Source organism: Danio rerio, chromosome 12 (genome assembly GCF_049306965.1).
Source record: "Danio rerio strain Tuebingen ecotype United States chromosome 12, GRCz12tu, whole genome shotgun sequence".
In the NCBI taxonomy this organism is placed as follows: Eukaryota; Metazoa; Chordata; class Actinopteri; order Cypriniformes; family Danionidae; genus Danio; species Danio rerio.
In genome coordinates this window covers 12,108,621-12,133,228 of record NC_133187.1, presented here as the reverse complement: position 1 = coordinate 12,133,228, position 24,608 = coordinate 12,108,621, and the positions used below count along the sequence as shown (strand labels likewise).

Here is a 24,608-nt window from a genome sequence, read left to right as displayed (position 1 = left end):
CTCGCGTCCCCCTAAATAGCTGCTAGCGCCCCCCTGGTGGGGCATGCCCCACCGTTTAAAAACCCCTGATGTAGTGGAATGGCTATTTGTATGGCCATATACCCAAAGTGCTTTACAATCATGAGGGGGGTCTCGCATCAACCACCACCTGTGTGCAGCATCCACACTGTGGGAAAAAAAATTATTTGAGGAGAACACACACCAGCTGTAAGAGAGGAGAGACATTTCATTTTCTTTCAATTCAGCTTTATTTGTACAGCGCTTTTACAATGGAGATTGTGTCAAAGCAGCTTCACATAAATGGTCATAGTAACTAGATCAGTGTGGTTCAGTTTTTAGTGTTTAAGTTCAGTTCAGTTTAGCTCAGTTCAGTGTGGTTTGAAATCATTACTGAGAGTCCAAACACTAAAGAGCAAATTCATCGATGAGTAGCTTTTCAGATCCTGAACCATGCAAGCCAGTGGCAACAGCGGAGAGGGAAAAAAAAACTTGGAGGGTGAAGAAAAAAAAACCTTGAGAGAACCAGACTCAGTTCGGCACGACCATTTTCATTTCTCCGCTGGCCAAAAGTCTTGTGCAGAGCTGCAATGTCAGCAGTGGAGGCTGGAAGCTGGCCTCAGCGAAGACTCGTCTGTCCCTGGAGCGTCACTGGAATCAGTCTCATGCTCTCCACTCCCCTATGACCAACAGCGCAGCAGCAGCTCAGGATACGGCCTGGTCCTGGATATGGACACCTTGGGATCATCTCGTCGCTGGTTTTGGGTCCAATCAGGGACTCCGCATAATCTGAGGACCTCGGGATGAGAATACCCAGGTGGAAATGGATAATAAAGAAAATAATTAGCGTAGCTGCTGTTCATATTGTATATAAACAAGATGTAGAAACTTGTGTTGAAACCCGCTAAGTAATGGATTGAGTGTATTAGTTTTAGTGTAGTTTTGAGATCTTAAAGAGCGAGCTGGATTGTAGTGAGACAGAAGGTTGGTTAGATAAACAGGAGCTAGATTATTTAAAGCTTTTTAGGTACAAGGCAATATTTTATAAACAATACGGAGCTTAACAGGCAGCCAGTGTAGGGAGGATAAAATTGGTTGGAATCATATTTTCTAGACCTGGTAAGAACTCTGGCAACTGCATTTTGTACTGTTAGCTGATGTTTATAAATAGAGGATACTGGGCAACCAGCGAGCAGAACATTACAGTAGTCCAGCCTTATCGTGATTTGTTCAGTTATAATCACTGATGGGCTGAACCATATCATGCGCTTCCATGTATTGATGTTTGCTGGGAGCCTTTTCTGCACCTGTTTTACAGCTTCCAGAAGGAAATCCTGACATCTGGTCTTCACATTTGTTTCGACATTGGTGTCCAGCTTTGCTTCACAAAGATCAATAGAAAACTGCTTGCTGAAATTAACAAGAAACACAGGTGGATGAGTGTCATTAAAATTGACCTCAAGGAGTTTGGAATCAGAGAGAGGAATGTTGCTGGGTGTGATAACTCATGGGATAAGAGTATGAATAAAACTGTAGGCAGTCCAACATTGTTAATGCATCCCCGTTTTAATGCTGGAACAGTTTGATGAGAAAACTCATGTATAATGGGTACAAACTCTTGTTTCAAATCACATTACATTGGGTAGAGTACTTCTGGAATTTACTTCGTTGTTTTGCAACTTCATCCCACTGTTTTAGTATGAACACAGTTATCCACTGCCTGAAAGTTGCATTAACATCAGTGGCATTTTACAGGGGTTGATTAATTGGTATATTTTGGCATATTCTCTGCACTGTGAGCAAACCAATTGTGTGAATGAACAACTCAACATGGGGTGACAGTGTTCAGCGTAACAAATTTTAGTGGAATATAGGGCTGCTTGATCATGTGAACAATCATAATCTTGATTATTTTAGTCATAATTGTAATCAGGATTTATTCAAAGTGATATACAGTTGATGTAAAAATTAATCGCACTCCTGTGAATTTATTTATTTTTTATTAGATATTTTCCAAATGACAGAGCAAGAATTTTTTCATTGACATCTTCCCAACAGGGAAAACCATCAACAATCCAGAATGCATGATTATATGCTATCATGGCTTGAAATGTCATAATAATAAAAGTCAATGGATCAAAAACATCTACGAACATTATAAAAGGGTAGTACTTTGTGAATTTATGCTATACGTTTTTATTGCAAATGTCACATCCATAACGCTGAATTAGCTCAATGCTAATTGGCAACCTTGTGGTGTTCCCTCAAATCAGGTGATCCTTGGTCTTTCAGTTCTAACTCTAAAAAGCCTTCATGCAGTTATATGAGCAAACTCTTTCTCATCAATAGTAAATGGGTCCTTGGTAAATGATATTACTTCTGTGGCTGTGCTCAATCCATAAAACCTTGCACCAAAGTTTCATCATATCTCTGCTAATTCTGAGGTAGTTACTGTATGAAGATCTGCAGTGCTGGAAAGAGTAGCCAGTATAGGGGGAAAGAAAACCTAGATCCATTGAGTGTTGTCACAATATTGCCTTCCATTTTATTTGACACTATCTCTAAAATTCCAGATTTACGCTTTTGGAGTGATGGAAGCTGTCATTCAGAAAGCACTCTTCGGCCATAAAGTTTTCATCAAGGATTTGAGAAATTGACAGCTTTTTTTATTGATGGGAGCAGTGGAGATAAGCAACACTGACCTGTCGGAATCCAAACCTCTTCTATTTCTCATGCCGTTTACCATTGCCAAGGCAAGGCTAACTTTATTTATAGAGCACAACCGTAGTTGATCTGAAGTGATTTATAATTTAAATTAGAATTCAAAATAGAAGAAAGAAAAGTTTACAATAACAAGCTTGCATCACTCGAAAGTCTTTAAATAGGATTTTTAAAAGAATCCAATGATGAAGAAGTCCAGGTGTTCTTTGGAGCTGCAGCACAGAAAGTTCGTGACGAACCTGGAAATATTTTGTCATCATAAAATTAATTGTTCATTAATTAGACTACTCAGAGTATTTTCATTGACACTTTCCTATTTAGCTCATGAATCTACAGTTAGGTCCACAAATATTAGGACATCTACACAATTTTTTTTTTTACACGTTTGGCTCTCTGCACCAACACAATAGATTTTAAATGAAACGAACAAGATGTGCTTTATTAACTACAGACTGTCAGCTCTAGTTTGATTAGTCAAATCAGGTAAACGCTGTAGGAATTACAACAGTTTGCAAATGTGCATCCCACTTGTTAAGGGTCCAAAAGTAATTGGACAATTGGCTTCTAAGCTGTTACATGCCCAGTTGTGTGTTATTCCCTCATTGTCCCAATTACAATGAGCAGATAAAAAGTCCAGAGTTCATTTCAAGTGTGCTATTTGCATTTGGAATCTGTTACTGTAAACTGTAAATATGAGTTCCTAAAAGCGGTCACTATCAGTTGAGCAAGCCATCATTAGGCTGAATAAACAAAACAAACTCATCAAAGAGATAGCAAAAATAGCAGGGACTCGGAAGACCACAGAAAACAACTGTGGTGGATGACCTAATAAATTTTTTTCCCTCATGAAGAAAGCACCGTTCACAACAGCCGGCCAGATCAAGAACACTCTCCAGAAGGTAAGTGTATGTTCATCAGAGTCAACAATCAAGACAATACTTTACCAGAGTGAATCCAAAGGGTTCACCACAAGATGTAAACCATTGGTGAGCCTCAAAAACAAGAAGGTCAGATTAGAGTTCTAAAAAAGCCTTCACAGTGCTGAAACAGCATCCTATGGACAGATGAGATCAAGATTAACTTGTACCAGAGTCATGATGAGAGAAGAGTATGGAGAAGGAAAGGAACTGTTCATGATCCCTTGCGGTGAAGCATGTTGGTTGTGGTGTCATGGAGTGGGCGGCTGCCAATGGACATGGTTCTCCTGTATACTGATGATGTGACTGCTGACAAAAGCTCCAAGATGAATTCTGAAGTGTTTCAGGCTGTATTATCTGCTCATATTATGCCAAATGCTTCAGAACTCATTGGACGGTGCTTTACAGTGCAGATGGAGAATGAAAGTGGAATGTAATGCAATGGCCAAAACAATCCCTTGATCTGAATCCACCTGAGCTTGCATTTTTCTTGCTGAAGACAAATCTGGAAGGAAGATGCCCCAAGAACAAGCAGGAACTGAAGACAGTTGCTGTAAAGGCCTGGCAGAGCACTACCAGTAATAAAACTCAGCGTCTGGTGATGTCTATGCGTTCAAGAACTCAGGCTGTAATTGGAGAATTTGCAACCAACTATTAAAAAGTGAAAGTTTGATTTATGATTTTTATTCTGTCCAATTACATTTAAAAACCCTAATAATAGGGAGGCGCATATTCAAACTGTTGTTATTCCTACACCATTCACCTGATTTGCATGTAAATACCTTCAAATTAAAGCTGACAGTCTGCAGTTAAAGTACATCTTGTTGGTTTCATTTCAAATCCATTGTGTTGGTGTATAGAGCTAAAATGTTAGAATTGTGTCCATCCAAATATTTATGGACCTTTTAAATTTCATTCGCATGCCAAATTCACTTCACAACAGACGCGGGTTCGCAGGGCAGGGCTTATGTCTGCCCGGTGACTCTAGCTTCATTGCTAAATGGCTATTATAGATTTTATTGAGATAGTAGCTGTGCTTTATGTGCTTTAAGAAGGCTGAAAATCAGCGTAGATTTATTCTGCGCCATGTCTGAGTCTATTAGAGGCTTTCAGAGGTGCACATAGGTCTGTGAGTTCATCAACTCCTCCAGAAACTATACCTGGATGATGGAGGATTTCAGTGGTGCTTTAGACCAAGCTGAGCCCAGTTTGATAAGCTGTTGTCCGGTGTCAACAAAAGGATTTTCCCTCGGGACACCAAAATTGGGCACTACGTAATAACCACTCCCCTATGAAAGAAAGCTCATGATTGGTTAAAGGTGTCCAAATGTCCCCTGAAGTTCAGATTGTCCAACTCGACCAATTCAATACAAATGTAGAAAATGCTGAACTTCCACTGCTCCATTCGTGAGAATTGTATCTTTGCATTGACTTACCATGTATAGGAACTACTTTATTTCGCCATTCATTTACATCTGCAGCTGACGTCAGAACAGACCTAGTATTTGAATGATTCTCTGTAGTGTAATGTAAAGCGGCACTTCTGGTGTGTGACCCCTTTAAAGGGCCATGAAACCCCCTCGTTTCAGCAGGGTGTTTTCACACCTCTACCTTGGAAAAAGTCAGAAAAGTGGGGGTGTCCAGCTCTGTTTAGGGGGGAGTGTCGGAGGAACTAAAGTGGGATGGTGTGGGAGTGTCTATTTGTGCACGCGCGAGTTTCAGAGTCAAAATACACACACACACAGACAGGAGAAAGGGATGGTGTTTAACCTACAGGGACATCTGTAGTCGAATTATTTGCCAAATTATTAAATGTTGGACTTTAACTGCAGTTTGGCTCTTTCATTCAGGGAATTCATTCATGCCTCTCGCGACAAACGAGATATTTGATTCGAGGAACTGCTGCAAGCGTGTATTTTTCATGCAATGTTTGATACCGCACGGCAAATGAGAGAAAAAAAACTCTGCATTTCCCGGAAACTTAGATGCACACGGCAGGTAGTGTCAGAAAGCCGCGTGTGTTATTCCGGTCACAAAATGTGGTGCTAACATTTCTGCACTCAGTGCAATAGTTAACTTAATTCGATACGAACAAACTGAATAAACAAAGAGCACTGGTCGCTCACTTACCAAATCTGTAGAGACAGGACAATCACCAGCAACTAGAGCCGCGTCTTTATGAAGAGAAAACTACAAGCAAATCCAGATTTCAGCGTTTGCAGATGGGAACAGCTCTCAGGTAAACAATAATCCTCCTTAGACACGTAAGTTATTGTTGTCGCGCGTCGCGTACACTGTTAATCCACACGTGATCCAGATAAGCTCTCACAGAGAGAAAATGAAAACGAAACTTAACAGCAGCAAACTATAAAAGCAACACTTCACGCTTGTTTTGCCAACACAACGTGGCGTCTTTGTGGTGTAAGCACGGTGACAATAATGAATATTAATGAAGTTGCACAATAGAGCACGCTGATTGGTTTGACCCAAGCCTTACTCATGCATTAATGCATCACACTGTAAGACGTAATAAGACTCACTCTGGCACAGACGCCTAGTCTGCACGCTGGAATACACGCTATTATGTCATGGCCGTGACGCAGCTTCAAAAATTCGTTTCAAACAGGAAGTACAAATTTGCTTGAAATAACGCAAAAACAACCAATTTACACTTTTTAGTGAAATATAGGTGTCCTAATAGTGTTTTTAGCAGTGTGGGACACATATATGACTGTCAACAGCTCAAAAAATGTGTTTTGGTGTTTCGTGACCCTTTAAGGTGATGACGAAAAAGCAAATTTTGCTCACATTTTAAGATTATAAGGCTGATCGTGACATGAAATGCCATCCATCTACAAAGATCTCACCAGAGTGCTGTTGTGTTTGCGATAAGGAGGAACAAGGCTGATTCCAGCTTCTTATTCGCAGCTTCTTATTGACTCTATTCGGTCCACCTTAAAAACCACGAGGCTTCCGTTTTTCAGCTTTTTATACGCGTTCAAGAGAACACACACTATCTTGTGGATAGACAGCGTCAACTGTCTTTGGCCGCTGACGAGCTCTCAGAAATTGTAAATATTTTGAAATAGGCACTATTTTTACAAATAAACTTCATCATTGCAATCTAAACAACTACATTCTCTACTAAAAAAGCCTCAAAAGTTGTCTAACAACAGTAATATTTGTCAAACTGTAGCCTGCTTGTATATATATGTACTTCTGACGAGTATGAATACACACTCAGAAATAAAGGTACAAGAGCTATCACTGAGGTGGTACCTTTTCAAAAGCTACACATTTGTACTTAAAGGGTACATATTGGTACCCTAAATGTATATGTCAGTACCTAAAAATTTTAAGAGGAACACCTTTGTACTTTTTAGGTACTAATATGTACCCTTGAGGTATTAATATGGACCTTTTAGGTGCCTTTTGAAAAAGTACCACCCCAGTGACAACTCGTGTTTTTTTTTTATTTCTGACACAATAAATCAGCAGAGATAAACAGGAATCAAGCTCCCTTGTCCTCAATACCCAGAATGCATTGCACTGTTACAACACATTCTCTTTATCCTATTTACACCTAGTGGTATTATCTCTACATTTATGTGTCTATACGAGTCTGTATTATATTATTTTATTTACTGTGACAGTCATCTGTATTTTCTGAATAGATATGATGAAAATGTTTCTAACAGCATCACTATCTCCTCTACAGTAGATAACATCCAATCTTTCTGTGAGCAATAAAGTTTCTTCTTCTTTTTTTTAACATCTATGCTACAAATTGTAGTGCTGAAAGAGCTTTTCTCTTTTGCTTGAAACATGATCTGACCGTGATAGCTTGTTAGGCTTTGCACTTTATGACAGCGAGCGTAAGAGCCTCAAAGAAATTGTGTCATATTTGAGTGCTTGGACTTGAAGTACCTTCTCGGGATGTGTAATCCTATATCCCAGCACTTGAAACACGTATTTTCTTCATTGAGTTGTTGTACGGGAACTCTGTCTGTCGATGCTTTTCTCTCTTTAAAGTTGGCAGGACTCAAAATTTGCTCTTCTTGTTTTTATATTTATAGAATAGTGCTTGTTGTAAAATATTGTATCTGTGCACTTCATTATTTTGTAAAAATTTATTTGCCATCATAATCTTTAATCAAATACCATAACCTGCCCTGTCACCTCAAAAGGACCTTTTTGTTTTTACTTCTGGTCATATAGAATGCCTTTCGCAAGGGGTTATCAGACCGTGTGTTGTTTCTGCCCAACTTTTGTCAATTCATCAATGTTTCTTTATTTTGTTAGCAACACCCATCTTCCAAGGATCCAGTTGGTTCCCAAAGAATACAATAATTTATCACCCTACATTTTGTTTATAATTTTAGGACCAATAGGAAGTTTCATTTGGATATACATCACAATATGGGAAAAAAGCACGATCTTAAAGGGTTAATGGCTGGTATTATGATGTGCGTCAAATCAATAAATGATTTAACTGATTCCCATCAGTTAACGAGAGAAAACAGTTCTCTGCCATTGACGAGTTTTACAGCAATCCGTGTTTATGTGTATTACAGTAGGGGAAGCCCTGACGCATGTCTTATGTGTGACTATGTTTGGGGAGTGAAATCTGAGAAAAAGTAAATTGTCGCTAAATTGTCCGCAGATTTCTGGGAATTCCCGCCATGAAATCAGTCATTTTTATTGCAAAATGAAATCGTGATAAACTAGGGAGTCTGTCTTGTTACTTGACTGATGGTGTGGCATTCAAAAAAAAATATAAAGTTTGTCTGAAACTTTGCACCTGGAATACTTGCGCGTTTCGCTTTCAATATGTGCACGCAATCCACGCATATTCATTGGAAATGAACGACTGCACCGCAAAAGACCCCTTCATCAAACTCATTAAAGGGCCATGCCCCCACTTTCGGTTAAAGTCTACTTCAGAATTTTTTCAAAAGATGCATGATTAATGGGCGTGGAGCTAAGCGAGCATCGGGCAGGAGTGGGCGTAGCCAGCAGGGGAGAACGTGAGCGAACAACTGTTGTTGTCAGTTAGCTCACAAAATGAGACACAAACCGTGAGGAGACGCATGAGTTTATAGTTTACAAAGTTAAAATGCAAAGAAATGAACAGTGATTTAATGCCCTGCTGCATTTGTTATTCTCCCTCAATCCCAGTATCCAGCAGACTCAGTGCAGCAGGTCTCCTGACCTGTCTATTTTAACCATTAGCCCTGCTGGTAATCTGGAGGATTTAGGCAAACACAGCAGCACGGTGATGTGTCTGAATGTGAACAAACTCCTGATAAAAGACAGCGTCCGCCATTCTCTAATTTTCGTGCTGCTGTCCCGACAAAACTGCTAGCAGCACACACACAGCTTTGCTGTATGATCGGCCCTGACAAGATCGCGGGGGAAAACATGCAACAAACCCCGTGGATGATGGAAACAAACGCATATGAGCCTTCATGAACGGCTAAATACTGTGCCGTGGTTTCCGTGTCTCTCAGCTCGGCTTGACACTGGCAGGTCTGGCAGGTCTCATGAATAATTAAGCAGCCGGCTCTTCTCATAGGATAAGAAAACTCCGCTATGAATAATAATGAGAAACCGACGCGTCATCATTGCACTTGCGGTTCTGCGCTACGTCGCCGATTTTGATCCCTCCCCCAAAATCATTTTAACCCCCGAAGCTGAAATTATCTGACAAAAGCTCAAAATTATCCAGTTTTCCCCACAATTAAAGCTGACAGGTGCTAACATTGTCTTAACTGATGCTCAACACACACACATCTGTTAATATATAAAAAAAAGATCTCCGGGGTGTCCTGAACCTTTAAGTCTGCAGATGACACTACTGTTGTGGCCTCATCTGGAACGGTGACGAGTCTGCATACAGACATTTGTTGGAGCGGCTGGCTTTATGGTGCAGATACAACAACCTGGAGCTGAACACACTCAAAAGACTTTAGGAGAAACCCCTCTACACTCCCCCCACTCACCATCATGAACAGCACTGTGGCTGCAGTAGAGTCATTCAGGTTTCTGGGCACCACCATCTGTACTTCCTTCGTCAGCTGAGGAAGTGTAACCTGCCAAAGGAGCTGCTTGTACAGTTCTACTCAGCTATCATCTAATCCATCCTCTGCACTTCAATAACCGTCTGGTTGGGCTCAGCTGCCAAAACCGACCTCTGTAGACTACAGCAAATAGTCCGGACTCCTGAACGGATCCTTGGCATTACCTTTCCTACACTTCAAGAACTATACTCTTCCAGAGTGAGTAAAAGGGCTTGCAAAATCACTCTGGACGCCTCACACCCAGCACACTACCTGTTCTTACTGTTACTGTCTGGTCGGTGCTTCAGAGCACCAAGCACAAAAACAGCCAGACACAGGAAAAGTTTCTTTCCTCTGGTCATCTACCTCATAAACAGTTAAATGTCCCCCAACTGTGCAATAAATATGTGCAATACTTTCTCATACCCACTTGTACACTGCACCTTATATCTATATACAATGCAATACTTTCTACATTCACATTTGTACACAGCACCGTATAACCTGTATATTTATAACAAATCTGTACATACAACTCAACATCCAGATTTCTTGATTAATTGCATCTTTGTTTAATGTTTATCGTCTTTTTTTTCATATTTATTTCGTGGTGTTACTTTATGTACACTGGAAGCTTCTGTTGCCAAAACAAATTCCTTGTGTGTGTTAAGCACACTTCGCAATAAAACTGATTCTGATTCTGAATAATGGATTTGTGCGCGCAAAAGACTCTATGTGAATGGCCTATTTTACCATAGCATCATAAAGAGGTCTATAATCTATGCATGACAAAACAAATCTAACCATACACGCAACTACTTCTCGCCTTTGGTCAAGCAGAACATTGGAGCCTTACGGCCCGCACTCACACTACAATCGGGCCTGGGCTAGCTTGCGTCATCGATACTGCTCTGTTCTCTGCTCTCGCTCAGCACAGAGGACATTTCTCTAGTTATATCGTTTCAGTCGTTTGATATGCAGTGACATGCAGTCAAATATTTCACCAAACAGTCCTGAGGGATGCAGTGACACGCGGTCAGATATTTCGCCGAACAGATCCGCCACTTTTGGCCCTAGTAAACAATCATAAAGCCCTCATGCTGCTGCAGGAATGAGGAGGTCTGCTGAAGGCGCGCAGCTTTCATGCAGTGAGGGGTTTGCGTCTTTAATAAACTACGGCAGTTTGTGTTCATTGAACAGTAAGATTGATTAATAAATCCATTTGAAACAGTCCCTTAAAAGTCACGTCTCGCTTTCAGTTTCGGGCTTTGGCGCGTTTTGCACTGAGCGCATTTGCCTGAGCCCGATTCAGCGCACTCACACTTCTCAAACGATCCGGGAAACGGGCCTGGGCACGGTTCGGATAGCATAGTGTGGGTAGGCCCTTATTTGAGTTTGATGACGTGTACGCTTTTTGCCATAGGTCTGTTCTAGAGACAATTTGCTACAGCTTGGTAATTTTTATTTTGTTTCTGTTTTAGAGACATGTTACTGTCAAGTCTTAGTTAAAGATCTAATTGTTTTTCTTTTGAAATATGTTTCAGATTCACACTGTAAACACAGATTCAGTCTGTCTTTGACAAAATTTTGGTTAAAATTGAATATGTTGATAGGTTTCTTTTGCCCATGTCGCACAGCCATACTATGAATAATAATGAGAAACCGACACATTATCACTTGGACAGGCCGATTGGCGCTACATCATCAATTTTGATCTTGCGCCAATAAGGATTTTCAACTCGGAAGATGAAATTAGCTAACAAAAGCTCAAAATTATCCCCACAATTAAAGCTTAATTGTGTATTTAAATGTTAAAACGTACTTGAAGGGTTTCTTGAAACTTCATGATGACTTTCTTATCTATTTTTGTCCAAAAATCCAAAATACTTATTTTTATTTTTTTTTATTACATTTATAATTAAACTACCAAGATTTTTGCATTGAACATTTCATGAAGTTCCTTTTCATTGAAAGTACTTTGCAACCAAAACTTCCTTTTAAAAAAATCTTGAAGACATCTTAAATATCGAGTCATTCAACTCATGTTTCTGAATAAATATGATCGTTTCATACACTGTAAAAAATGAAGGGTTCCACACAATTCAATTATGTTGTCCCAACACAAATCAATTCAGTTAACATAACAAATTGAAGTGGATTGAATATAAAGAAATTGTCCCAAAAAATAACAAGAGTTTTGTTGTTTCAGCTCATTTTTAATACGTAGTTTAAACCAGCATTAAAAATAACCTTTTGAGTGTATACTGTAAAAAATACAGGGTTCCACATAATTCATTCATGTTGTCCCAACACAAATCCGTTACGTAATTTAACAAATATTAGTAGATTGAACATAAAACAATTCGTCCCAAAACAATCTCAAGAAATGTGTTGTTTCAGCTCATTTTAAATGCGTAGTTTGAACAAGCTACAATATTTTTAAAAATATTATCCTTCTTATAAACAGCCTCTACATAAAAATTCTCTACATTCTAAAATTAAGTTTATAGTCAATAATTGTGCCTAAATGCTTAAAATTTGAGACCTGCTTTACTATTTTTCCATTTATGATGACTGGTTTATAAAATCTAGTTTCTATTGCTCTTGTTTGACTTCCCAGACATAGCTCTTTTGTTTTTCCAATATTAAGATGTAATGATATCTTAATATTATATGCAATTCTACAGAAACATGTTAATATGCATCTATCAATCAAATCGGTGGATGGGGAAACTCCACTCCTATGTCACGTTATAGTGGGCCTCAAAATGGGACCCTATTTTAACATCAGGAAATAAAAAAAGAGACCTATTGTCTTTATATCACTCCAGTATAACTGTGGACACACTATACTTACACACAGTTCTGTCCAAACTGCTTCCAAAAGATGATTTTCATCATAGGTGCCCTTTAAATAACTATAAAAAGCTTCACTAGCTAAAGAAATCATTGTTTTTATGCCCTGACACAAAACACATTTCAGTAATCACGTCAGCAGCACTTGTGACAGTGGGGAATGAGTACTAGTCAGGTGTAATCAATAAGTGCGTTGGTCACACTTTACAATAAGGTTCATTAGTTAATGTTACTTAATGCATTTACTAACATTAACATACAATGAACAATACAGTTACGACAGAATTTGTTCATGTTAGTTAACGTTAGTTAATGACAATACAGTTGTTCATTGTGAGTTCATGTTAACTTACGGTGCATTAAATAATGTTAACAAGTAAGAGTTTGGATGTTAATAATGCATTAGTAAATGTTCAATTATGATTAATAAATGCTGAACAAGTGTTGTTCATGATTAGTTCATGTTAGTAAATGCATTAACTACTTAACCTTATTGTAAAGTGTTACCAGTGCATTCGACATAAAGCACAGCTGCAGCCTGTGATCAGCTAAGTTAGCCGAGCGCAGGCGGGGGCGGAGTTGAAAACAGAGCCGTCAAGCCAGACAGCTGGACACTTCGGGGCTCAAAGTAGCTGCAGTCATGATGACCGATCACATGGCGTCATCATAATTATTATTATTATTTTTTTTTATTTATAGCAACAAAAGATTTACAAATAAAACAGAATACAGTCTCTACAAATAGTTCATTTTTAAACAACAAGGGAATTATGAATTAAATATCTAACAAATTCATGAGAGACATAAGGGGACACGAGAGGGTAATATAAACAGAAATAAACAGGCCTATTAAATACAAAGCAATAAGCACAAATTCTAGGAGTTTAAACATCACTCTTGGCTAATTACTTCTTGTTAGAATATGCTAAAAAGGCTTTACATTTATAGATATAAAACTTTCCAATATGTATTAATGTAAAACCCAAAACAAGCTGTTTTGATTAGGTCTTAAACAATAATTAAGATTATTTTGGATAATGAAAGCATTTTCAAATAAGCATTTTAATCCAAAAAGATTGAACAAAAGGTAAAATAAGTGAGCTACACTTTAAGCAGATGTTTCCCAAAAAGAGCAGATATAAACGACTAGACAGGAAATAAAATTGTCACACAACCAGCGATCGCTCTCCAGAGATCGCTGGTTCTCACACGAACTTCAGGACTACACTTCCGCATTTCCCAGGACTACATTTTCATACATGCACTGCTCCCAGACACCCATGCTCACACATCTAGCTTGATTGCACTCACCAGCTGCATCTTGTCAGAGACTGATATCACACCATACATAAGCCACTCATGAACCCATCCAGTTTGCCGAGTCTTGTTTGCATTTTGTGACATTACAACGCGTTTCCCTGTCTTGTTTCTCCGTTTTAGACCTTAGCCTTGTTTTCCTTGTTCTCCTGTTTAGCCGCATGCCTTTTGACCTGTTGCCTGTTTATATCAACTATGATTCTGGACTGCCTGCACATACCTGTTTGTACCTGATTTGACCACTGCTTGCCTGATGCTGAATAAACATGCATATTAGATCTTACCTCCAGTTGTTTCTGTCACTCCACCCCAGTCGTTACAAAAATATACATTTATATTATAATCATATAATCATTTTATAATTATTTAATAAAATAGTTATTTTACATAATTTGTTAAGAAACCTTTAGGGTGTCAGGTTCAATGATGGTAATTATTTTATTTCAAGTCTATAAGACTTATTTGAGTTATATTTAGGTTAATTACTAAAATATGTCATTTAAGTCGTTCATGGAGCTGAATGCAGTAAATAGTCTGTATAAAAAAAGTTGAAACTAAACCCATGCAAACATGTCAGCCTTTATAACCAGATTATTTTACAAAACATGATTACTGCAGTAAAATATTTGTAGCCTTTTAGTAAGCATGATGTGTAAAAGTTAGAGATGGTATGAAAAGTGAATTGTTTGTTTTGAAACTTTTGAATCGGAATTTGTCATGTGGTGAACTCGGCCATTCGTGTAATATCTGTGTCTTCATCAGAGCTCATGCAGCCGCTCTTCAGATGCTGCACAGTCTGATTCAGTCACATGGCGTTGGCGCAGCATCAATCCGGACAAAATTTTTATTCAGCATGCACCTCTTTAAGACGGATTTCGATTGATCTGTGCAGCGCTGCATGAAGTTGAACGCACCTATTGTCACACTGACTGTATTGTAACAACAGACTGATTACTACCATGAGGGTACAATTGCTTTCAATTATTGTCTTCTTTTTACCAATGGTTACCTCCAAGCAATGGTTACCCCCTTTTTGCATCAAAATGACCTCATGTGCAAAGAAACTACTACAAAGAAGATTGCATCTGTAAAAAAAAAAGCATTTACCGGATCACCAAAACCCTCAAAGAGAGTGGTTTGAATTCAGGATAAAATTCAGGACATCCCAGAGTGTCCTGTAAGCACCATCTTTTTTGCAGGATCATATCCCCACCAGTGCAGAGCTTGGTCAAGAAAGGCTGCAAGTGGATTTTGGTGCATCTACATGTACAGTGAGGGGAAGACTTTTGGATAGTGGCCTGTTTTCGAGAAAACGGTTTTCTTCAAGAAATGCATCAAGGACAAACTAAAACCCTGCAGGATGTACAAGGATTGGACAGAAGAAGACTGGTGTTAAGTAGTTCTCTCTGATGAAGCTTCCTTCTGACTATTTGAGACAACTGGAAAATCAATTGTCTGGAGAAGAAACGGTAGATGCTAAAGGGTGCAACAATACAGACTTCTCACAGTTCGGTTTTCATTTTTAGGGTCACGGTTTTTGGTATGGTTTGGTATGTGATATCATATGTTCTGTAAAAAAAAGGACACTGTCAAATTAAAAAAACTCTACAAGCAAAATACTATACAAAATGGATACATTATAGTGAAGATACTACAAAAGATACAGTTCTTTCCAGGTATCTAACAGCAGTTTTCAATAACATATTTCAGTGTAACACTGAATACTGTATATATTCTTCACCATATAAATTCAATAAAGCTTAAAGGGTCATGAAACATCAACACATTTTTTGAGCTGTTGACAGTCATATATGTGTCCCATGCTGCTAAAGACTCTATTAGTACACAAATTAGTGAAAATTGGTTGTTGTTTTTTTTTTTTTTTTTTTGGTTGAAATGAATTTTTAAATCTGCGTCACGGCCATGAGATCTTAGCGTGTATTCCAGCGTGTGGACTGGACATCTGTACCTGGGAGTACCTTATTACGTCTCTGAGTGTGCTGAAATCATTTAGTGTCTTTCATTCAGTTGGTGTTGATTGTCCTGTCTCTACAGATTTGGTAAGTAAGCGGTCAGTGGTCTTTGTTTATTCAGATGGCAAAGTTAGTTTGTATCGTCAGCAGTACTCTTTCAGTGTTTAAAGACAGGTCTTAGTCAAATGATTTCTTACGTTAATATCACTACAATATTATGGACTGAAGAAGCTGTTGTAAATGCTGCACTCCGAGTGTAAACATGCTAGCAATACAATCAAACTATTACCGTCGTGTAGGATTTTCACCTTATTTTGTGACAGGAATAACACTGTCACCGACTCGGTCCCAGGTATTCCCCTCGCTGGCCAGCAGAGGTCACCATCTCCGGACTTTTAAACATTACGTCATCCATTCACTCTGATCCAGCACACCTGATCTTCATTCCGTTAATGACCCACGTACCCTTTATAAGCAGCTTACACTCACACAGTCTTTGCGAAGCCTTGTTTAGCCCCGGCCAGCATTACTGAGCGTTCTATCCTGCTTGATCTCCTGTTTACAACTCCAGCCCGTTCCCTGACTCTGCTCTGCCTTCTGCCTGATCACGACTTAAAGCCTGTTACACGGACTCTGATACTCGCTGCCTGCCCTCGACCCAAGCCTGTTACACGGACTCTGAATCACGCTGCCTGCCTCTGACCCATGCCTGGTAATCACTCTGTGTCTGTCAATCGCCAGCCCTAATCTTCATTGCTGTGTATGTTGTATGTTCGCACAGTCGTGCGTGTTGTATGTTGAGTAAAGTGTGACTTAATAAATACTGCAAATGGATCCCTCCGTGTCAGTCTCCCCGTTACAAACACACACTACTTTCAGACGCTACCTACCGACTGCATCTTAGTTTCCGAGAAATGCGGAGGTTTTTTTTTTTTTTTTTTTTAAATGTGCTAATTTGCTTCTCCGACAATCCCACTAAACAGAGCTGGAAACGCCCACTTTCCTGACTTTTTCCAAAGTAGAGGTGTGAAAAAACCCTGCTGAAACAGGGGGTTCATGGCCCTTTAACCATTATTGAGCTATATAGCTACATTTTAAATAAGGAATCACCAATAAGATTAAACAACAACTGTCCCTTTGGTTTAATTTCTAATTTTCGTATCAAACAAAATCTGCAGAAGCGCACATCTGGTCCGATCCCCTCCCCTTTAGAATCTTCAGTCTATATTAATATGGATCGCTGATTGGCTCTTGTATTAGAATGCGGGTCTTTATTCCCCAAATGACTGTTACACTTTTCCCTATTCAAAACTATAAAAGTGACATGTCTTGTGTATTTTATAATCTTTGGTATAACATCTGCACAGTTACCATACTGTTATGACATTGAGAAAGTGTGCAGGTAAATGGGAAATTACACTGTTTAAGTATGTGTGTGCTGCATCTCAGCTGTGGGAATGTCACAGTGAAGTCATTTATATTCATACATCTTAGTATGACAGGGGTTTCATCAGCACAGAGGTCTGAAATGAAATAAGTGTCACTTCCTTGGAGCATGACCAAGAGTGACATCATAGGAAATAATTACCAGAGTTTTACCAGACGATTACACACAAAGACGCCAAATAATTTTTAATTACTATCCTCCACCTCTTTCTCTCCCCTTCACATTCTCTCATCTCTTTCTAATCAGTTGTTCTCTTTGTGTTACAGGGTAATGCTTAGTCTCAGAAATGCCGTACGTAGATCGTCAGAACCGGATATGTGGCTTTTTAGACATCGAGGAAATGGAGAACAGTGGCAAGTTTTTACGACGCTACTTTATTCTGGACACGATGGACAGCAGCCTGATGTGGTTCATGGATAACCCTCAGGTACCAATCATTCTACTTCTTCTTCACTCAGTCAATGCTTAGCTGAATGTAGTTGCTGTCAATTTGACATTTTCCTGCCCTTGCTTTTACTCCTGAAAAAGTCATTACATTTCAAACATGTACATTTATTAAATATGGCATTGTTATGTTCATCTGGGTCTAGTCTTTGATCCATTTAAGTTTCACACAGTGATGCTTGATATTATGGTAATGCTCTATGTATTGGCCACAGTGGTGCAAAGTAATAAATTACAAATACTCAAAGTACTGTAATTGAGTAGTTTTTCCTCAGGAATTTTAATTTAATAAGCAGTTTTGAAAATGTGTACTTTTACTTTCCCTTGAGTACATTTTTAGTGCAGTATTGGTACTTTTACTCCACTACTTTCCTTCAACCTGCAGTCACTGTCTGTGGGGATTAGAAAAATCAGCGCTGTAATTCCTATCCAATCAAATCTCACATGTAAGGTAATTCGCATTATAATAAACTACCTCAAGACATGTGCAATTTATAATTGCAGAAAACAGTTTGGAAACATCAAAAGTGTCCAAGAATATGTCCAAAATCTTTACCCACATTGAACAAAATACTGTTCAGATGCATGTCATGATGATGACCAAAATGATATCAACACGACATCAGCTTGACGTTGTACCTCACCGTCGTGGAGATGTTGCCTTTTGTTTGGAAATGAAAATTGGGTTGACGTCAGAACTCAGCGTCAGGCTGATGTCAATGTCCAACATCCAACCTAAAATCAACCAAATATCAACATGTAATGATGTTACAGCTTGATGTTGTGTGTATGTTATGATGTTATGGTTTAAGATAATATTACGATAATAATTAGGATGTTGGCTCGACGTTCTGTTTTGGTCACTTTCCAACACAACCTAAAATCAACCAAATATCAACGTCATTTGATGTCGATATTGGACATCAAAATAACATTGTCCTTAGATGCTGGCTAGACATTGAATTTTGGTCACCTGACATCAATTGGTCACCTAAATCTAATCTAATATTAATGTCTTGTAATTTTGTGTGCCTTCTGGGCAATGACTAGATGCACTACAGAATGTTACGTTTACACACACATGCACAGATTACATGCAAACGCATCAGCTTTTAACAGCATAATACTCACTACTATTGAGTATTTTTAAAAGGGCTACTTTTTATGCATACTTTGAGTAATATTTACAACAGATACTTTTACTCTACTTGCACTACAATTTTAGGCAAGTAATAGTAATTTTATTTAAGTATGATTTTTCTGTACTCTGTCCACCCTTGATTGGCCAGCAATGGCATCAAACACTAGCATTTGGTTATTTATTATTAAAAAATTGAGGATGTGCCCAAAGACTTTAGAATACACTAGGCACGTCGATCATACAGTTTTGAATGGGGAAAAGTATAATGGTCAATATGGCAGATAAAGCCCTGTTTTCTAGTACAGGAGCCAATCAGCGTTCGCTATATACTGAAGATTCTCCAGGGGAGGGGCTTGGACCAGATGTGTGTTTCTGCAAATTTTAATGATTCAAATGTTTAGAAATTAAACAAAAAAAAAGACAGTTGTTGTTTAATTTTATTGGTGATTCCTAATATGAAATTTAATAGTAAGCTTGGCAAGCAGTTTTTGAGAATTTGATGTTTCCCCATTCAAACAGAATGTTTGCGCATACTGCCCGAGAGGCGTTTCAGAGATGGCCGCCGAGTAAAATGACTTGCCTTAAAGGGACTTTGATGTGCCTAGTTGATAAGATGATGTGTTATAGGCTGCAGTGTCTAACCGTTACTCATAAGTGCTAGCATTAAGATCAGATAAGCAGTCTAAAGTGAATTTTTACCTGTATGGTGATTTATGGCCACTATTTTGGATTGCCAACTTGAAACTGCGATTATGAGTACAGAACAAAACAAAACCCCTCAGTAAGTTTGCCTCTGCTGCACTGACAGCCTCCCTCAGGTCCTAATGCCTAATGCAGTTTAGTACTGCTAAAACATTCTGTATTACCTTATTCAGCACCTGCTGGATCTGCTTCTTAGCCACCCCTTCAGGATGACATTACTTATTATTTTTTTTTAAATTGCATGCCATCGTTTTGCAGACTTAGGGCTCTATTTTGACGGTCAATGCGCAAAGTGCAAATCTTTTTGTGCAGGGCGCAAACACTTTTAGGGCGTCTCAGAATCCACTTTTGCTAATATAAGGACAGAAAAATCCGCTTTGCGCCATGGCGCATGATTCTAAAAGGGTTGAGCTTATTTTCTTAATGAGTTATAGGTGTGTTTTGAGATTTAACCTATCAGAGGCTCATCTCCCATTCCCTTTAAGAGCCAGTTGCATCACACCATAAGCGCATTTGCTATTTGCATGATGTAAAGTAAGTGTAAGTAAAAAAACTGAGCATTTCACTTGCAACAAAACAGTTAAACAGAGCACCTTTAGCGCGAGAATGAGAGATAAGGCATCTCATAATCTACTTTCACTTTCGCTCTTGGATAGGGAAACATTGTACGCACAGACATCAATTAGCCTATAAACAATTAATTTCATTTGTTAAGTGCAAATATTTGTTTCAAAACTATTTCTAAATTTAGTTCTAATTTCCAGCAAACTAATAAATGAACAATAATAACGAAGTGTGTTCAAAAACATGAGTTAAATCCAAATACACATGCTGGGCCCCATATGGTCTGAAACCTGACAAGTGGACAAATTTAAGCTTGTTTTTAATAAAACAAATATAGATATGGATAATAATAACATTATAATAATAATAATAACATTATACAAAAGCAAATTGTTATGACTGAACTGAAAAGGCCACCCGAGATAAAGAAGGCATGAAGGCAGAGTTTTTTATATTTATGTAGGCTAGAAAATAATATATTTTGTAATATTTTAATCCTTTATATTTATATCCTATATATATATACTACTAACGCGCTCTGCACTGGAGTTTAGACTAGCTTTGTTTTGGTCTATTGAAAAAACTATTATAGTTTCTCAAAATAGCAATGCGCCTCAGAACGCCTTCCTTTTTAGACCAGAATGCCACTGGGCGCACATATGAGCGCTAATGCATTTCCTATTTAAACAGCATGGCGCAAAACGTCAAAACAACTCTTGTGCCAAGCTGAAACTAGCAAACAACAATTACGTCTTGCCTTGCGCCACATTGCGCCGGGTGTATGATAGGGCCCTTAGAGTTCCATGTGTATATGTAAGTTTCTATGTGCAGAAAGAGAGAGAGAGAGAAAGAGAGAGAGAGAGAGAGCTTAGAAGAGTGATCACAGCTTCCACTGGTGCTTATCGTTAATTATATGGTCAAACCAAAAAATCGGATTTTGACTTTTAAAGGCTTTTGAAAATAAATTACATTTGCCTTTGTGGAATGAAAATGTATTTGTGCCACAACACAATTTAGTCCACATTACAAAACATTTAAATCTTTGAAATGGCTCTGTTCCAATGAATTTTAATTTATTGATTATTTTTTTAAAACATCATGTGAAATGAAGTTTGAATGGGGGTTGGTAGTATCATTAAAAATTAAAACATGTCCCTGTATCAGATATGGCAGTATGGTGTTCCTCAAGGGCTTGTCATTGGCCCAGTTTAGTTTCACATACTGTAAATGTTACAAACACCCAAACCAACAAAGTCTAATATACTTTTTAAAAAATATAGAAATATACTGTTTAGTATTACATTCTTTATTTGTACATTTTTCCAAAGTGGATAGAAAATTCAGTTCTGACACAGAAAGTCTCATAATCCCCAAGTGAATGAAACAAAAAAAAACTCAGATTTTATATATATATATATATATATATATATATATAAACACTCGGTTGGGTGGGTGATATATGAGTGTTTATATATATATATATATATATATAAACACTCGGTTGGGTGGGTGAATGTGACGTAACCGTTTTTTTTTTTTCACAGAGTTCAGCGGCTGCCGTGTCCAACAGGGGCTACTACTGCAGCCACTCACACACATTACCATGCTTCATAAAACATGCAAAAGAATAGCACTTTAGATATGCTGAAAGTCATAATCGTCATGAACACAAGTGGAATTAAGACATGTGGAGTATTCCTATTTCAGTTGCATTATTGAAATGCAGCACAGACATATAAAGACCTGAATCAAACTATTAATATCGTGAAGGACTTTTAGCTGCATTTTTTTAACAGGACATAAACATATGGAGGTTTGACACTATTCTTTGCAACTACCAAGTCAGTAAAATACCACAGATACATACATTTCTAACTGCGCGTGCTCGCACACTCAGACCCTTTTCCTCGAAAATTGTCACATCACCATTACTGAAAACATGTTTATGCTGTCCGGTAGATGCTGTCTTTTCATTCGCTGAGCGATATTAAATTGTATTAAAACAACAACTCCCTCCTATCAGTCCTTACTTTAGTGTCGCATCCAGTACATCAGAGGGAGACAAATTAAAAAATGAATCTTTAATGAAAAAAATGAAAAATGAAGTACAAAAAATATTAAAAACATTATTTTTGTAAGCTCAATTTGTGTAAAGGACTTTGATTTCTTACGTGAGGTCAGTCAGTAGAGTTTATAGCTAAATATTTAGCAGTGTTTGCATGTCCTTTATGGCATATACTATAATTCAATAAAATAGAAGTAGAAGATAAGATTAAATTGAGGATTAAAATAGAAATAAAATAATACTCATTGCAATTTTTTTTTAAAGCACTAAATTGTTGCTTTGCTCCAGCAAGTAGCATCTATCAATATGTGAGGTTGTAATTACTTTTGTACGCATGGTTAATTTTAAAAAGTGAAAGTATGCCCAAGTTCCTTTATATGAAATATCATATTTAACTTGTATAAAATAATTTATTTTAATTTGATTTTGTTTTAAAATGTCAGTTTTCTTATTTGATATATTTCAACTTCAGAAATGTCCCTCATTTATTCTGAGAAATAATAATAAAAAAACATTTTGAATTTATTTATTGTCGGATGAGAATCTGAATGACTGCAATTTATTAAAGATCTATACCCCTCTTAGTGTTGTCAGAAACAGAAAAATGTGTTTTATAGGTATCAGGGTTTGAATCATGATATGCAAAAAAGTGTATGATGCTATAGCTTCCCCTCCTACACACCTTGGTATTTTTAGAATTTAGGAAAGCATCGGTTTGTGAACCCTCAGCATAGGCTAGATCTTGTCTGTATTTACTCTGAAACATTTCTGAAAGAGGCTTTGAGTAATTTCAGTTCCCATGAGCTTGTGGTCAATGAATATGGGCCGTGGACTTCATAATCTCATAAAGTGTTGGAGAACATTGATCTTTCTTTGCCTTCAGACCACTTTCAGAGCGAGCACGGTAGCATTGTGTGTAAATGAATTTGCATTTGTGTGGGCCGCTCTTTACTTTAGTGAGCCTCTTTTATGAGGGTGTCTTTGTCTGAGAGTCCTGACCTACAAACAAAATTATTTTTGAATATTTCAGTTTAGAGATGCTGATTTTTTGGTAAGTCTAATTTGCTGGTTTTTGCCGACATTTTGTCTTGTTGACGTTGTCAATTGACAGCACATTCAAACAAAAATAAACTTTATTGCATGTTATTGTTTTTATAATTGAAAAAAAAAATTACTGAATTATTTAAAATGAATGTAAATTAGGTAAAGCACTTGCTGACAACCTAAACATGACTAACGTTTTCTTGTGAACGCAGACGTTTTGACGATTTTTTTTTCTGACACAGCAAACATTTTTAAAAATAGCTTAAAAACAAAATCACCCAAGTTTTATTTTAAACCAGATAGTCAGATTAGTCAGTTAAAATTGTTGCTGTTTTTAACTTTGGATGCATGTAGACCTCCAAAACAAAATTAGGAACATTTAAAATACATAATTCAGACCGTTAACTGTTAGTTATGTATTTATTATTTATTAACCAGATCTGATTGTAAAGTTTTAGAGTGTGGTCACATTTGTTGGTGAATTTCCCCTAGAATATTTCTCTTAATTTCGAGTATGTCCAGTTGCACATGACAATCAAAAAAGCTTCATGGTACTTTTGTGTGAACACTGTGGTTCACTGTGAATCTAATACTTAAATAGGCTAGTTTCATAATTCTCATGTATGCTGACGTGAAATCATTGTTTACATTGTTTTATGAACACACAACTTTTAAAAATCGTAATGTTGTCAAAAGATCTCCATTCAAAATGTTCTCCATCTCACTCACGGCAAGATTTGGCAAGGGAGTGTTTAATAAGTAAAACTGACCTCAGACAGTTTAGGTTAGTCTGCATCAAACCTGCAGGAAAATATCAGGCTTTGCTAAAACCTGGTTATTTTACCAACAATTACTGTCAATAGTGGTAGCCTATTACAGATTTCAAAGAACAATCTTAATATTAAAAAAGGAAACATAAGCTAGACCACAACAGATTATCAATGTCATGAGGAATGCTCAAATAATGTAGCCTAGGTTACTGCAAGAATCATGTGTTTAGTTCAATTGTGTCATCTGTCATATACAGTAAGGGTGCTTTCACATCTGTAGTTCGCTTTATTTGGTCCGGACCAAGGGTAAAAAATGATACATTGTTGCATCTTCTGCTGTCTTTGGGTCGTTTTCACACCACACTCTTGGCTTTGGTCCGAACCAGTTGAAACGAACCAAAATGCAGTCATCTGACAAAATCCACATCTCTCATTGGCCAGATGTTGTTGAACATATTTCCTAAACTGCTTATTGATTGGTCAGAATTCACAAGCGGCAAAATGCCTACTGAAACTCCCGCAGGTAAACAAAACTTTTTACTATAAAGGGACGACTGCGCTGGCTGATTGTATCCCTGCTTTAGACAAACT

General features: G+C 37.8%; 1 protein-coding gene across 13 annotated transcripts in view; it reads left to right on the top strand.

Annotated features, from left to right (window-relative positions):
• The window catches only part of plekha1b (pleckstrin homology domain containing, family A (phosphoinositide binding specific) member 1b), a 100,912-nt gene that overhangs the window by 15,187 nt on the left and 61,117 nt on the right, over positions 1-24,608 (top strand). For all 13 annotated transcript variants that reach the window (XR_012387865.1, XR_012387868.1, XR_012387867.1 and 10 more), the window contains exon 2: positions 17,554-17,714. Coding sequence is in view for 9 of the 13 variants with exons in the window: in XM_073918270.1 (XP_073774371.1) it covers positions 17,574-17,714 (141 nt within the window). In the remaining 4 variants the exon portion in view is untranslated. The remainder of the gene's footprint in view (positions 1-17,553; positions 17,715-24,608) is intronic.